The sequence below is a fragment of the Lathamus discolor genome, chromosome 3, assembly GCF_037157495.1.
Source record: "Lathamus discolor isolate bLatDis1 chromosome 3, bLatDis1.hap1, whole genome shotgun sequence".
Taxonomy (NCBI): Eukaryota; Metazoa; Chordata; class Aves; order Psittaciformes; family Psittacidae; genus Lathamus; species Lathamus discolor.
Window position 1 is genome coordinate 51,747,517 of NC_088886.1, and position 17,955 is coordinate 51,765,471.

At 39.4% G+C, this 17,955-nt stretch overlaps 1 protein-coding gene across 9 annotated transcripts in view; it reads right to left on the reverse strand.

The window, feature by feature from the left end:
• The window catches only part of COL24A1 (collagen type XXIV alpha 1 chain), a 140,587-nt gene that overhangs the window by 61,873 nt on the left and 60,759 nt on the right, over positions 1–17,955 (reverse strand). For all 9 annotated transcript variants that reach the window (XM_065675219.1, XM_065675220.1, XM_065675221.1 and 6 more), the window contains 3 exons: positions 11,061–11,114; positions 4,085–4,138; positions 2,998–3,042 (listed from right to left, as the gene is read on the reverse strand). In XM_065675219.1, the coding sequence (XP_065531291.1) occupies positions 2,998–3,042; positions 4,085–4,138; positions 11,061–11,114 (153 nt within the window). The remainder of the gene's footprint in view (positions 1–2,997; positions 3,043–4,084; positions 4,139–11,060; positions 11,115–17,955) is intronic.

The following is a 17,955-nucleotide window of genomic DNA, read 5'->3' on the forward strand; positions in this document are numbered from 1 at the left end:
TAATAGTTGGATAGTCTTTCAGAAAGTGAGTTAACTGGGAGGAAACTGAATAAACACAGTCACTCTTTAATGTGGCATCTACTGTATTTTGACAGAAGTAAGGAGATACTGATAAAAAAAGTAAACCAGCTTTTTTTTTATTTAGAAGGCTTAACGTGAGGCAATATATGAATGTGACTTTGGAATAAATGGATGAGAAAGTTGGGAAAGGGATGAATGAAAAATCAAATTGTGTAATCAGATTCAGCTCAAAATCCTTCCCCTAAACACAAACAGGCTGAGCTCTGTGGAACCTGAGATACATCCCAAGTGGGGAATCATCATCAGTTTTGGCTCCTGTTATTTTAGACACATGGTAATTCTTCTCCAAGCTGTGACCTGAGGACCAGACTGCAGGTTCATACTCACTTTTTATTCCAGTAGAGGATGACCTATTTTGCTGTCAGCATTGGTCAGGTGGGTCCCGGGGGTTTCTGGTCTCATGCATGCTTTTTAAAGCAAATGTTAGAAAAAAAGGCAGCGGTGGGGAGGGATGGGGGAAAATGAGGTGGAAAAATTTATGGCTGCCTGCTTGGTGCATACCTAAACCTGAACTGGGGGCTGAGTGCTTTGACCTGAAAACTACACAGTGAAAGAGACAAGGAATTCCAGAAGCACCAGAAACCTGCTCCATTACTGTCCAAGAGAAAACTAGAACAGTTTCATGAGAATAGTCATAGCTTTACAATGCATCACCTACAAAGATGCGTTATCTGTTTAGATAAACCCAAAGTAGGTCAGGATAATAGTGGCTGAAGAGAGGACTAGCCAATTAATAATGCCTACAAGTAAGTCCTGTAGGAGAGGAAGCAAGGTTGTAGCAAGAAAGTCACAGTTGGCTAGACATTAGGAAAAGTGTCTATAAACTGGGCAAAGCAGTGAAGCAGATTGACAAGGAAAATGAAGAACCCCACCCCTGAAGGCTACACAAAACAAGTTAGAGACATCAGTCACCTCAAGGCATAGCTGACAACTGAGGGTGCCTTGGGACTATTCATGGCCAGAGACCACTTACTTGCTCAGGTTCCTCTCAGAGATGTCCCCTGCTCCCAGGGCTATTTAATTAGTACAGCAACCACATAGTTTTGATAGCATTTACTTTCAGATATAGCATTTACTTTTCTGAACTCCTTTCATGGAAAATGGAAAGCCTGTGTAAATCCAATGTATGTGAAACTGCAATCAAGCAAGCATAATGTAAAACAGACAGATGTGTTCAGCAGCTTACTGGCTTAGTCCTGCTAAACTGTACTGGATTCAACAACTTCATGCCTTGTACTCTCTCTCTCTCCAATGTAATCACACAGTCTGTGTTTACAAGTGGGAGTGCAGAAGCAAGGACAAGCAGAGATGGTAGCACAGACCAGAGCAGCAGTGTTGGCCTAGAGCTGTGAAACAGCTGGAGCCAAGTATAGAAGCTATAGAATCCAGGAGAGCCCTGGGACAAGGGGGGAAAAACAGGCAAGGCTACCCATCAAGCAAAATTCCCACTTTCCCCTACCTCTCATTTCAGGGGGGGATGTAAGCCAGCAAGCTATCAGAATGTGTGGAGACAGCAACCCTGGGACCCACCTTGGATCCAAACACTCTTAATAGCTTGTTGTAAGAGAAACCAAGGAGCCGTAAGACATGCTAGCAATATGCACGTTTCCCATTGAGACATACCAAACCCAAAATAATTTTGGTTAAACTGTCACAAAATAGATTGCAAATATTTCAGTTTGCTAAGTTACACAAAGATTTTTCTTCTTGGGTCACTTTGACACCAGCTGATGGTGGCCTGTGCATGCCTGGTGACACAGAGAATATGAAGTTAGGTGTCTCACTGTGCATGAGTCACCTGCTGCAGCATCTTCTTTTCCAGTTACCACAACACAACATGGGAGATACTGTCCAACTATGAAGCCCTGCCCAAGCAGGAGACTCAAAGTAGGATGCAGCCAAAATAAGAGTTTCCATGAGGCTCTTGGCAGATGCTCAGGAAGATTAAACCGAATATTGAATCAAGCCACAAAGTATTTTGAAATTCTGCTCAATTTTTTGCATGTTTTCCTTAGCTGAAAAAATGAGTTGGTTTTGTTTTTAAAAAATTCAATCCATGTGGCAAATAAACATTTTAATATTATTTCTAACAGAAAGCAAATTCCCTGCTTTGGCTTGCTGATGAACAGGGAAAATTACATAGGAATATATCCACTCCAGAACTGGAAACAACAGGAAAGACCTGCAAGTTCCTGCAAGAAATGGAAAGTCATCCCAACTGAAGACCAAGCCAGTGATCATCATACATAAGCCAATCAAGTAAAGGCAGAAGATCATATTGCTTTCAATAAACTTAGTAACACTCCTGTAGTCCCTAGTGCAAGCTGGTATTCATTTTTAACTTTGATTTTTGCTAAAAATAAACTTCAAATACATTAAAACACTCTTAGACACAATTATGCTTTCATAAGTAACAAAATCAGTTGTTAATTTTAAGCTTCCAAAACTTGTTAGCACAAACAGCATTGTGGCATTCCAGCCTCACTGTTTTCAGCAACTTTCTACCAGCTCAGCCTGAAAACATGATGCTTTTCTGAAAGCATCAGTCCTTTATAGTTCCCCTTGTGAACCAAGCCTCAAGTTGGTTTTTCCCCGAATTTAAATGTTCTGATATATCTGCTGGATCAGTCCCTACAAATACATGGTAGTTTCATCTGTCTCAGAGGAGCACCATAAGCAGCTTGTTATTGACTCTTTAAAAACAATTCATTTTTTTAAACCATGGCTGTAATATCCTTTCAAATCTGTTTTATGGGAAGCCATTTCTCCTCCTTTGGCTTTGAGCATATGCTGAGCAAAGGCATATTTATTCAGGAGATGTCATTTTAACACAGTCACTTCTCACAGTAAATTTACATTCAAAAGCAGTAATTCCACTGAAAAATATTCTTTCCTAATAAGATTAATTATACTTACTCTTGGGCCAACTCCTCCAATAGGTCCAGCTGGTCCTACTTCTCCCTAAAAGAAATCTGGACTTGAATAATCTTGACTCCAAGTCTAGCTTTAAAAAATAAAATCTGCAGATAAGTGTTTGCATTTATTGTGCTACCTTTCATTTGCTTCATATGTGTTTGCATGAGTTCAAATCTGACAGAAACACCCTAAGAGGGACTAAGCTAACTTCAGACAAATTAATGAGCCAGAAAGCCATGTCAGGTGTATAAGGGAAGAAATAAGACACTGTGCCTACACTGCACAGTGCACAGAGAGCAGTTATGCATAATGGGGAACTGCAGTGTTAACTGTTCAGGGTTCAGTCATTACACTGTTATATTAAAGCATGGATTTGTATCAATGCCATGCCAGGTTGTCAGGCTGTGATCATATGATGGCTCACTAATCCTCTCAATATGGAAGATTTTCTCCAAGTTTTGGAGGGAGTGGTAAACAACCTTTTCAACTGCAAGCAATAAGAAACCAAGGAATTAAGAAATTGAATCTGCAGCTTCCTGGCTTCTAACTAAACAGATCACTTTGCCACTGTTAGGTTTTACTCAGTATCTGTCATGAAAGCCCATAATTAAGCTGCTTACAAGTCTAGCCCCAGAATCACTGATTATTTCTAATGTTAATTTCTTTTAGACTAAGAGACATGAGTTTTTAAATTCATGGTGATGGATTGAGAATACTCAATAAATCTGTAAGAGGAGGATCCACCTTCAGCAACAGGGTTCTGTTTATTTAAGTTTATGTATGATACTGTAATTAAAATGATATATAGTTCCTATCTCCATAACACCAGCACCACCACCTCCCCCATCTCCCCAGGTTAACTAAAATAACCACATCTGACTCTGGACACACATTGTCTGAGATTCCACTAACATAACAAAGTCCTGTAAGGCTGCTAAAATCTCTTTGCAACACCTGCCAAAATGCAGAAGAAACTTAAAATTTTGCATGACAACACCACCAACACCTAACCATTGTTGTCTAACCCTTTACCCCTCACAACCTTCTTTTAAACAGAATCTCTCGATCAGATAATTTTCCATCTTACCTCAAGTCCTTTGGGGCCTTGTGGCCCTGGAGGCCCTCGGTCACCCAGAAGCCCCTAAACATCCAAACAAACACAGTGAGAACATATATCAACTAACTAGTTTCTCTCTTCTTACAAACCTGGACAGAAATGTAAAACTCAGGAAGCAGAACTCACTTCTTACAATTGTTCTTAGGATTTCCCTGAGGAAGCCAGGAGAAGATGCAGTAGAATTTCAGTATCTACTGGAAAACTGAGTATCTTATCAACTTCTACTACATAGACTATTCCAAAGCTTTTTTCTTTCGTTGTTTTGAAAAGGAGGTAAGAAAATATTGAAGCTTACAACAGAACAATTCATTTTTTCTGAAGATGTAAAGCACACCATCATATTAACATTAAAGCAGAACCAATATACCTCTTAACGGATCTTTCATTTAGGTAGTCTTTAGCATAACATGTGATGACAACAATGCAATTGAAATGAACTACAAGGGGAATTTACACTACTAGCTTGTCCAAAACTACTTGTGATTTTAAGCCTCTACTTTTCTGTAAGAATTATAATCAGATTCCCAAAGATAAAGCACCTTTTCCTCTGCCAAATCTGAGTTTTCATGACTGCTTACAGTAGCATTTCAAAACTTTGTTAAAATGACTTTGCAGCTAGCAGCGTGTCATAAATCTCGGTCATCCCAATTGCAATGGTAGTAATTAGGAAAAGCACTTGACTTGGTGTAGGAAAAACCCACCACCTGTATAAACCTATTATAAATGTTCTGGGAGAGCTAGGCTCAACAATATCAGATAAAGCAACAAGAACAAAGAAACTGCCCTTTGGGAGAGATATGATTAGCCTCTGAATAAAGCAAAGGTGGGAAAGTCCCAAGTGTAAGCCTTATTAATTACTTACTAATGAAGCTGAAGTCTAGACAGAGGTGCAGGCATTGGTCCAGTAACAGTTTACTTAGCATGCCAAATAAAATGGAGCAGAATATGGAACAGGCAACTTCAAGGTATTGAGTTTCACCAGAGCCATCATCAATCTGTGAAGGACTGGGGTGGACTGCTGCTTAACATACCACCACAAAAGTGACAGGAGAACTTTTAGTAGCACTATGTAAGTAATATGCTTGTGTAGTCAGTCATAAAACTTTTTCATTGACAGCACTGATGTTTCATTCCAATAGCAAAGCATATGAGGGGATGCAGCTTTCAGTATAATTCAACTGCACATTGGGAATGCTAGCAATGCTGCTACTGCACAAAACATTCCACTGCACTTAACTGGAAAAATGTCCAAGACTGTAAAAATAATATTAAGATCAAATGAAATTTCCATCTTCCCTTTGAGGTTTCAGGCAACAAACAAAAAATGAAGGTAGTCATTAGAAGTGCACCAAAGGGTCTGGAAAAAGCTTGGGGAGTCAGCAAACGGGGGTATCCTGTAATTCACAAATATAACTTCCCAGCTGACCATCCCTTCCAAAACTGGTGAAACTCCTAATAGCCACTTCTATTAAATATGTTATCCAAACAAAAATGAGCAGAGAAAGGAAGTTCTCAACTACTTCCATGGTACAACACACGCTACTGGAAAAATCAGTTGTAGTCAGCATGTTCTGACTCTTTTCCTCTCGCTTTTCTCTATTACACAGCATGAGTATTTGCAAGAATAACATAGGAACCAAACTAAATTATTTCAGAACTTCTTAAAAACATTTTTATTCCACTTTTAAATGTGAGTGTGCCTTTTTTTTTTTTTTAAATAAGTGGTGGATCAAGATCAAACACCTTCGAACACTGTTTCCAAGCCCAGTAATGTGCTGTAGACCAAATTACGCAATGAATCCTTTGAACATTATTTTAGAGAGGTCAGATTTGCTGATTACTGCACTAATTTAGGGAAAATTGACAATCCAGAACTTCTACTGGTATTTAGAGATGCCTGATCACACTCACAGAGCTTGAACTTTCCACCAAGAGGCTGAATTTCTCCCACGCAAGCTGCTAAAAAAATAAAGCTTACCCACCCTACTTGGCTTTTAAAATGGTATTGCTTCTGAGATAGCATAAACAAAAACATGAGGAAAAGAGCAGCACAGTGAGAACAGTCTTCCAAAAATAAAAGCTGGAGGAAATCTTTTATAACTGCAGTCAACATAAGACAGCTGGGAATCCTGAAAGCCCAAACATTTCCAATGTTCTGCAGCACTTCTCCCTTGGTACGAGGAGCAGCGTAAGAATTTTTCCAGTTTGCTAATTTTCCTTCTCAAATGTAAGCCATCAATTCTCCCTGATTAGAGCAGGATGCCTAAGCTTTTTGGCAGTACAGAGTCTTAAACTTTGTAGGCTACCTTTTAGTATTTTTGCTGTAATCTGTAAAAAGGCAATAGATCAGTAATTTATGTATTAAACTTCAATCCAATTCCATCAAAATCATCTAATTTAACACTTGGGATATCATGGGCTATATTATCTCAGTGAAGAAACTGGGCAGCAGGGATTAGATCTCAACTACATCATTCATCTATCAGCTTGGAGGATTAAATATCATCTGTAGTTCAAGAACTGTTGTATTTCTCTTCTCCTGTTTCCTCTAGACCCTAGACACAGTCTTGCATCAAAAATTTTTTTAAGTGCCCTGGTAATTCGGAAATGCAGGAGCAACTGCAACTGCAATGGTCAGATAAAACTCATTCACGTAAGGCTATTAATATCATACATACATACACACAAAAAAATTAGCAAGACAATAAATCAGAATTGATTTATAATAACTGATTTAACAATAAATCAGAACTGAACTCTCTCTAGAAATGTATTTTAACTTCTCACCAGTTTGCCACATCAGATAATAATTTCTCAGCCTTCCTCATAAATATCACAGAATCCCAAGGGTTGGAAGGGACCTCAAAAGATCATCTAGTCCAACTCCCCCACAAGAGCAGGGTAACCTACAGTACATCACACAGGAACTTGTCCAGGCGGGCCTTGAATATCTCCAGTGTAGGAGACTCCACAACCCCCCTGGGCAACCTGTTCCAGTGCTCTGTCACTCTTACAGTAAAGAAGTTCTTCCTGATGTTAACGTGGAACTTCCTATGCTCCAGTTTACACCCATTGCCCCTTGTCCTATCACTGGATATCACTGAAAAAAGCCTAGCTCCATCATCCTGACACCTACCCTTTACATATTTGTAAACATTGATGAGGTCACCCCTCAGTCTCCTCTTCTCCAAGCTAAAGAGACCCAGCTCCCTCAGCCTCTCCTCATAAGGGAGATGTTCCACTCCCTTAATCATCTTTGTGGCTCTGCGCTGGACTCCTTCAAGCAGTTCCCTGTCCTTCTTGAACAGAGGGGCCCAGAACTGGACGCAGTATTCCAGATGCGGCCTCACCAAGGCTGAGTAGAGGGGGAGGAGAACCTCTCTTGACCTACTAACCACTCCCTTTCTAATGCACCCTAAGATGCCATTTGCCTTCTTGGCCACAAGAGCACATTGCTGGCTCATGGTCATCCTCCTATCCACCAGGACCCCCAGGTCCCTTTCCCCTTCGCTACTTTCCAGCAGGTCAACCCCCAACCTGTACTGGTACATGGGGTTGTTCTTCCCCAGATGCAAGACTCTACACTTGCCCTTGTTAAATTTCATCAAGTTTCTCCCCGCCCAACTCTCCAGCCTGTCCAGGTCTCGCTGAATGGCAGCACAGTCCTCTGGTGTGTCAGCCACTCCTCCCAGTTTTGTGTCATCAGCAAACTTGCTGATGGTGCACTCAGTTCCCTCATCCAGGTCATTGATGAAAATATTAAACAGCACCGGTCCCAGCACCGACCCCTGAGGGACTCCACTAGTCACAGACCTCCAGCTAGATTCTGCGCCATTGACCACAACTCTCTGCCTTCTTCCTTTCAACCAGTTCTCGATCCACCTCACTACTTGATCGTCAAGCCCACACTTCCTTAGCTTATCTATGAGGATGCTGTGGGAGACAGTATCAAATGCCTTACTGAAATCAAGAAAAACTACATCTACCGCTCTACCATCATCCCTCCACCTAGTCACTTCCTCATAGAAGGCTATAAGGTTGGTCATACATGACTTCCCCCTCATAAAACCATGTTGGCTGTTCTTAATGACCCCCTCGTCCTTGATATGCCTAGTGATGGAGTCAAGAATAAGTTGTTCCATCACCTTTCCAGGGATGGAGGTAAGGCTGACCGGTCTATAATTACCCGGGTCCTCCTTCTTGCCCTTCTTATAGACTGGTGTGACCTTTGCCATCCGCCAATCCTCAGGCACCTCGCCCGTTTCCCACGACTTACCAAAGATGATGGAGAGTGGCCTAGCAATGACCTCCGCCAGCTCCCTCAGCATCCGTGGGTGCATTCCATCCGGACCCATCGATTTACAGATGTCCAGATAAATGCACGTATGAGCTATTTTGGGACAAGGCTCTTGACACAGTTGAAGGATATGAGGCACAGAAAAGATTGGCTATGGCTTTGGCAACTGGATTATTTGAAATGTTCTCCAGAATTACTAACTTTGGCATGGAGGGATTGTTACAATCTTCCAGGTACAAATAAGACTATCTTTAAACTATTTACTGTTCCCTGTCCTATGCTTTCTTGAGTAGGCTGCCACTGAATTTCACAACTCTGTTGATGGGAACACTTTAATTTCCATCTCTATTTATGGATGTTGCATGTTTTGACTTTGGACTAATGATATTGTTGATGGATGGACCACTCGGTGGATAAAGAACTGGCTGGATGGCCACACACAAAGAGTTGCGGTCAATGACTTGATGTCCGGCTGGAGACCGGTAACGAGTGGTGTCCCTCAGGGATCAGTGTTGGGACCGGTCTTGTTTAACATCTTCATCGCTGACATGGACAGTGGGATTGAGTGCGTCCTCAGCAAGTTTGCCAATGACACCAAGCTGTGTGGTCCGGTTGATATGCTGGAGGGAAGGGATGCCATCCAGAGGGACCTTGAACACGCTTGTGAGGTGGGCTGATGCCAACCTTACGAAGTTCAACCATGACAAGTGCAAGGTCCTACACCTGGGTCAGAGCAATCCCAGGCACAGCTACAGGTTGGGCAAAGAAGAGACTCAGAGCGGCCCTGCAGAGAAGGACTTGGGGGCGCTGGTCAATGAGAAAATGAACATGAGCCGGCAGTGTGCGCTTGCAGCCCAGAAAGCCAACCGTATCCTGGGCTGCATCAAAAGGAGTGTGACCAGCAGGTCGAAGGAGGTGATCCTGCCCCTCTACTCTGCTCTTGTGAGAGCTCACCTGGAGTATTGTGTGCAGTTCTGGTGTCCTCAACATAAAAAGGACATGGAACTGTTGGAACAAGTCCAGAGGAGGGCCACGAGGATGATCAGGGGACTGGAGCACCTCCCTTATGAAGACAGGCTGAGGAAGTTGGGGCTGTTCAGCCTGGAGAAGAGAAGACTGCGTGGGGACCTCATAGCAGCCTTCCAGTACCTGAAGGGGGCCTATAGGGATGCTGGGGAGGGACTCTTCGTCAGGGACTGTAGTTACAGGACAAGGGGTAATGGGTTCAAACTTAAACAGGGAAGTTTAGACTGGATATAAGGAGGAAATTCTTTCCTGTTAGGGTGGTGAGACACTGGAATCGGTTGCCCAGGGAGGTTGTGAGTGCTCCATCCCTGGCAGTGTTCAAGGCCAGGTTGGATGAAGCCTTGTGTGGGATGGTTTAGTGAGAAGTGTCCCTGTCCATGGCAGGGGGGTTGGAACTAGATGATCTTGAGGTCCTTTCCAACCCTAACTGTTCTACGATTCTATTCTATGATTCTTTCACAGTTCTTTGGCTTCGTCAATTTCTGTCCTCTGGCTTACAAAGCTCAAAAAGTCTCCTCACTTTGGTAGGATAAATAAACAGTCTCTCAGAATACAGTCATTCAAGTATCCTTTTCTGCATCTAGTCCCACCTGATTGAGTTCTTCTGGAACACAAATGCCCAGAACTGTGTGTACTACTTAGATAAAGCCTCATGTGTTCTAGAATTTCACTTAATTTCTAACTGCCTTATTGTGCTTTTATTTCAGAGAGATTTGGCAGTGTCCTTCTTGCCAGGTACAAAGTGCTAAGTTTACACTAGCATTTATTACTTTTGTCCCTGCATGTATTAGCCTGAAGTAACAAGTGGGGTGAATTAATACAAAGTGCAGTTTTTAAGATCATCTGAAGATGTTGAACTGTTTCATATACAAATTTCATTCCATCATACTTGTGCCTATAAGTACAGCCCCAAGGCTGCTGAGCGAATAATTTAATTGGTGCTTGTCTTTCAACAAGTAGCCCATCTTTAGATATCACTAAACCATCTCCCTCTGTGTTAACTTCTGACGCATCTGCACTTTTGTGCTAGTCTCTACCTTTCTCATTCTAAACAAAAAGTACCATCACGTGCTTTTATCCAAAGGATCATTGAAAACTTTAGATATGTGAATTATTGACCAAGATTAGTCTAAAATATTAGTCTACTGAAGAGAAGAGGCCAAATTAATCTGGCACAGTCATTTTTCAGTAGATAGTTTTATCCATTATTATTGTTATTTAATCTGGTAGGTGAATTTTACCTATTTTTCCATATTTTTAGTTACTATTTCTTTCAAACTCTGTTTTAAAAAAATCTGTATGACTCAAGTGAGACTATAGAGATCTGCATTTGGCATGCATTTTACTTAAACATAGGTGCAACTTTCCAGCTGCACAGCATTTCCACCAAATGACCCTACACTTAACTTGCCATTACATGCTTCCATCTAACAAAGGATAATTTTACCCTCGTAACAGCATTAAACATCAGATTAACTTCCACTTATAAACACCTGAGGCAAAGTATGTGTATTTTGACAGTAAGATTAGGTTCTCAAAAAGCCAGTGTCCATCTCTCAGAGCTTTTCTTCAAAAATTTATACTGTTTATTGTTAATATAAATAAGTTTTCAAATAATCTTACCTTAGGACCTTCAGGGCCATTTAATCCAGGTACACCAATATCTCCTGGAAAACCCTAAAGAAATCATAAATACAAATGATTTCTAGAGTAGGAACATTTCCAATATACTTGTTTTGATCCTGTTAATTCATCTCACAAACCTGAATCACAAAAAACGAGAAATAAATTTGTTCTACCATCCCCAAAATGTCAAAATCTATTAGGTTTCCTTGAAAGGACTTGGATGAATGACAGACTTCTAGGGAGCTTTCATTAAACTCAGTTTAGCAGATGTCAGTATGGGTTTCACTTCTCTTAGCATAAGACTTTTTATGCATTAAGTAACATGTGAAATTAAACTATTAGATTGGTCTTGATGTACAAGAAACCCCCCCCCACAGAGCAGTAAGCACCAGGTCCTGTACTCATGCACTCAACTGTGTTTTAAAAAAAGCTTAGAGAGCAGCTGAAAGCCTTTAATCCTTGTCTGCACTTTAAGGACAAGATCAGTGCATAATTAAGAAAAGGGCAGAAATCTTTTTGCCTCTAAATCAGCAGGTACTAATCCAGGTCTGGCTGGCAGTAACTGAAGATCATCAGCTTGTAGCATTATTCAGAATAAGCCTTTGTTAAATAGTGTGAGGTACAGGTCCAGCTGCTGAAAAAGTGAATATGCAAAGAAAATGAACCAACTAAGATTATAATCCCAAATCATCTGGCCAGTAGGTACTGAGAGGGACACCGTGAGGATGCTTCTATGTCAGAGGAATCCAGTGTTACAACAAGATTGCTTTTTAAGGAAACAAAAATGATGCAGCTAACCCTTATACAATACAGTAGTGAGTTAAATTTCATAAACTTTCAGAGAAGAAATGTAATCTTTTTATTTGTAGGCTAAAGGAAGCATTGGTAAATGACTCTTTAGTTAGCACAGGGCTCAGTCACCTGCCAAGATAGTATCTGATTTTGTTATTTTTATAAGCTTTTAAACATCATTAAATCTTACTTATCTGAAAATAGAAAGACTGCCACTGAAAAGTTCTTCCTCTGACTAAAATATTTATTACTACATTTGTGCACATCCGTCACCTAACACTGGTACAAACAAGGTTCCTTCTTCCTTAACAGAAAATATTTGTAAATGAAAAATTATAAGCATCATTCTTTGCATGCATACTTTTCCAATAATGGAAATGAAAGCATCTTACAAGTTCAGAACAATTTAAAGAACATCTCATAAAGAACTTCCAGCATGAAATTCTCTCTGGCACCCTTCCAAAACTGCAGGCTAATACATGTAATCATTAAAGCTTCAAAGGTCATTTTTTAGGTTCTCTAAGCAGGAAAAAGGTATTAGTAAAAAGAAAAAAGCCTCACTGTGGATCATAGTTAACCATACACTTCTTCGAAAACAGCTGAGCTTCAAATACAGGTAATAATAATTTATAATGACTATTCATAATTAGCTGACATGAATCACAAAAAACTTTACCAAAAAGGTAAAGAGAAACTCAACTAAAGCAAGAAGTTTAGAAGAGAACATTATCTCACCCTCAACTACCACATCATAATAAAATTTAAGAAGTATTTAGGCTACGACCGTTTTTACTTGTATGGCTTTCTTCTGTTTGCTTTCTATAACCTGTTCTTAACAGGATGAAGAGAGACTTCCAAGTAGAGATTTAGATGGGGTACAAACATTTTAGGTATTTGCATATATTAAATAAAAAAGTAAATGTATAAACAATACTGAAAGAAATAGGATATCTTTAAAAAAACAGCAGACAAAACCCAAACCAACCCAAACCCCTCCAAAACTCCAAGATTCAGCACTTGAATGTTAAGAAATACTAAAACAAACCACGGAAGAGTAAAAAAGAACTCACCTGAATTTTCAGGATAAGCAGAACCACCATAACAGCATTTCACAAAACGCCGTGGTGGTAATTTCTTTTTGCCAACAAGTAGAGCTGTGCAACAGCTCAGCACGCCTCTAGGTGGCACAGAGCATACTAGTCACATGTGCCCAAGTTCGATAACTAAAGTCTGACACCTAAAGTACTCGGTTTTATCAGCCTAGATTTATATACGGTTCATAAGTAGATTTTTTAAATCTTGACCACACTTATCCACTGAAATACAATTAAAAGTTGGGACAGTTCTTTGGAAGTTGCTAAAACCCATCCTTTCTTAAATTTGATTATTTACGAAACTTAGATAGGTACCAAGGGGTGGGTTGTTCCGTACATCTGTAAATCTCTAACTTTCTAATGTGTGAAGAAGTGCTAAATGCTTACCCAGAGACATTTCCCTTATGGCAATAAACATTCCAGAACACAATCTGTCAAGAAAAATGTCTATTTATATGTCTTATAATTCTTGTACTATTATAAGGAAAGATGTCTACTTTATTTGCAGAATTACTTCTAGAAGTAATTCAGTAATAATTCCCCCATCCCTGGCAGTGTTCAAGGCCAGGTTGGATGGGGCTTGGAGCAACCTGGTCTACTGGAAAACGTTCCTGCCTATGGCAAGGGGTTGGAACCAGGTGAGCTTTAAAGTCCTTTGCAACCCAAACCATTCTATGATGTTATGAACTATGAAATACAAGCATTGACAAGCACTATTCACAGTTAGAACAAGCATGACCTTTGGAAACTTTTCCACGTTAGGCAAAGTGTTAGAATGGAGAGGGTTATTAGCCTGAGAACAGTATTAGCAATTTATTCAAAAGTTTTAAATCTTCATATTTTTTGTCTTTGCTGTTAAATTGGATTTAGTCTTTTGTTTTGAAGCATTACCACAGAGAAAATGCAGATGCTATGGCAATATTAGAACACTATTTCCAAGTGTTGAAATGCATAGTTACATGAACGATCCATGAGAAAACTGTAATAATCCAGGACACAGCCACTTAATTCCAGAAAAATGAACGAACCAGAAAGAAGTTCTTAAGCACTTCAGCAATGGTGCTTGCCATTCAGATTTCAAGTAGTGAAGTAGTATACATATCTACCTCTATCTGAATTTGCCAAGAGTTATTCAGCTTCCTGTGAAGCTACTCCAAATTAAAAATTCATTATTTTTCTGTAAGTGAAAGGCCAGGAAATCAATGTATAGTTTCCATCTGCAAAGTAATTTTCAGCAGTTGCTATCTGGAACCAAGCATCACTCAACATGATGACTTCTATTAAGGGACTGCAAAGTGTAGATTCCTATCTTCCCAATAGCCAGAAGCCTGGCAGCTGGTAGTTACAAATAATTTTCAAACTCGTGCTGCAGATGTGGCCTTTTGCCAGGAAAGCACTTTAGAGTTTACTCTGTCTAATAAAACTAGATGTGGTGTCACAAAAAAGGGAAATACTAGCTATCTCAATAGAAATGCGCTTTAACCTTGCTGTAAAAGTGTTGCTTTTTGAACTGAATACATTTAAATCTAAAATTAACATTTATTGCTCTCATTTACCTATATAATCTTTAACAAAAAAATGCAGAGATGATGAGACTGTTAATATCTCAGGGCATGACTTTTTGTCAGTGCCTCAGAGATGAGGGATCTGCAAAAGTTGTTGCTTTCCTTTTGTTTGTTTTCCTGTGTGACTGCTAATAAGGAAGCAGAGTATCAGAAATGTTTGGAAATTACACTCCATTTCCACTAGGAATCCTCTTATATTTGCAGAATCCCACTCACTCCAAACTGTTTCCACATGACATTTTTCAGCATTGTTATTCACCACAAACCCTCCTGCCCTTTAGCTCCTCAGCAGCCCTCAATGAGAACAGGACATGGACGCTGGTGGAAGGGTACCACAGAGCAAAAACCTCTCCACAGACTGTGATAGTGCCTTCAGTTGCCAAGTTTCTCTGCTCAAATATTATTTCATTCAATCACATGCTGTGTTTCACTAGAATGAGAATTTAAAATGAATTTTCAGAAGCAATACTGACTGGATGCAGCCAATGAACTTCAAAGATGCCTTATTAAGTGCTTTATTACTAATTATTACCAACTTATAAAACAAAGATACAAATCTCTCTAAACTGAGAAAGCAAGCTGTGATTTTGTATTCTCAAATAAATGTCTATTATTCTTCTGAAAGCTCATGCTATACAGAGATAGAATTCAATTAATCTATTTTTTTCTCTACACCATTTTAGAAATGTCAGTATTCACACAGTGACAGGACTTTGCTCTTTGCAATCTGTACAAGTGCATGACAATTCAATAACGTGCCAAGTACAGTGGAAAACAGTAAGAAACAAAAAGATTTGAAACGAGCTTTATTCTGTGTGTGCCAATTTAGCCAAAGTTTAATGCCAGCATTTGTAAAGGGCAAAGACAAAACTTCAATTTTTTTTGGTACAAAACTTCAATTCTGATTTTGGAGAGGGCGGAGGAAGGAATCTAACAGTACAAATTACAACTGTACAATTGTAATTTGTTAGAGAACATTAAAAAGGGCAATCATGGATTACAGCATACAATACAGGAAAGCTTTGCAATTTACTGCTGATAAGATGTCAGTGAAGTGATGCTGATATTGCTTTGTGCGTTTGTCTAACAGCATATTAGACAAGTGTGGCGGATCTGTTCAGCCATGCTTGCTGAAACAGTAGTGACTGATTTTCTTGTGAGAGACTTGAAGTCACCAGTTTTCCAAATGCGATGCATCATGCTATAAAGCTTTCTATTGCATCTATATATTACATTAAACAGACATTAGAATGATTGTATTTATAAAAGTAGTATCTACTTTACAGTGTGAGCAAGTGGCTGGTGTGATTCACCTGATGGACCAGCACAGCAGCACCAGCCACCAACAAGCATTTTAAGAGCCAAGACTTGAAGCATTCTAAAAATCTACAACGGAAAAAATTTAAGAGCTTTGGTAAGAACTTCAGTGTAGACTCACTCCAAGAATCGGACAGGATTTCCAGAGGGAGCTTGGCGTCAAGTATTACTAACTTTAAACCTTAGAAAAGAGACTAGTAATTAATAGTTCTATAATCCTTGTGCAAGATTAACTGAGTTCTCTTGCAGGAGGATTATTTCACTTTACATTGCTTCTATGCTGCTAACAACTGCCTGCCCATACAGATCAGGTCACATCAAGACTTAGGCCAGACTAAAAAAGTAAGGCAGAGATTCCAATTTATTTGCAAGACTACTGTTTCTTCTAAGATCAACACCAAAACCCAAGAGCCAAACACAGTGCAAGTGTTAAAAAACAAACAAAAGCCATATAAATATAAGCTGGTCTTATTCTAAGCAGATTCAGAACATTAGGAGTTAAATGATGACACGGTAAAGCAACACAAATCAAGTTTTGTTTATCTGCATGTCACTTCTTTCATAGTGAAGTCTCACACAGCTGTGCCTGAAAAAGAAAAATCTCCAAAATGACAAATTCTGTGAAAACTACCTATGAAGGCCTGTGCAAACAGGCTGGGACCTAACAAGCACAGACTGCACTATCATGATCACTGAAGAAAATATAAAACCCAAGAGGGTCATATGAACAAGCACTGTTCAACATTATTAAAAAGTTATGGTAAATTGACTATTTCTGCAAAATTAATACAGATTTCTGAATACAGAAAAAAAAAATAATCAGAAAGACATAGTCATGGCAAATAACATTTATGAAAGGACCAGTAAAGAATCTCTGCAAAGCCAAGCAGAACATATGAGCAATTCTTCAAGAACAGTTCTTCAGATGCATACCAGAACATGCAACTACGTCAGCTATAAAATTGTCTTTATTTCTATATTTCCTTCAAGTCATTTGCAAGCAAGTTATTTATGCAATATTAAAACAGAAAGCTATGTTATCACTGCACTCATGGCATTGTTTGCACGACCTCAGAACATCATGCGATGAAGAGAAAACATGCATTAAAAATAACAATGAACAGCTCAAAGCAGTCAGTGATTCACTTACAAAATATGTGCCTTTTTGATTGTTTAACTATTACTTGAAAGTTTCCTTTTCCTTTGTAATCCTATTGCCATGAGCATGAAACATAACAGCTGAATCCCATATGAGTACCTTCCTGAAAGAATAAGCTAAAGACCTCAGATCAAAATACTGCACAGATGAAAAAAGTTCTATTGAAGATAATGACTAATGCTCCCTCTGCTCCAGATGAAACCTATTTATGATACTCAGAGCACATCTGAAGGCACATCTGAAGGAAACTATCACCTTCATTCTTGGGGGATAATTAAATGTGATTAGCAGAGCAAAAGTTTAACTATAAAATATTCTGAGTACATGTGGAAGCCTGTTAAAACCTTGTCTAATTTCATTCACGTTAACAATAAGCGTTACACACTTCATCATACTCAGCGAGCACAGGCATTCTGGGTTCAAACAGTCAGACAAGCTCACAAAATCTAAAATCCTGAGCTACAGAAGGAGGCAGCTGTGGGCAGCATGCACAGGCTTTGTGCTTTTTTCATTCTAACTCTAGGGCACAAAAATACTCTCTCCTCATTGACTAAAACATATTGGCTTATTCTGAAAATACCATCTTGTGTTTCTACACCGCCTTTCCCAGCGAGTTTTTTCTCTATGAGGGTTCATCTCCAATAGAAAAGTGTGCTCTTTAGGATTTAGATGAGCTGTAACAACAAAGGAATAAAACCCAGTAATCTGTTCTTTAAAGATCAAAGACTCAAAAAGGGGCTCCTACTTAAAAGGAGAGATATAGAGGCTTGATTTGAGAAGACAAACTCTCAGAGTTACTCTATCTTATACGGCCAGAACAATCATCATTGCTAATACATCTCTTCCAGATATATTTAAAATAATAATAAAACCAAAACCCCACCAGAAGTCCACAATCCCCAAACAAAACAAACCAACCAAAACAACAACCAAACCACACATACACACCCCCCAAAAAAAACCAA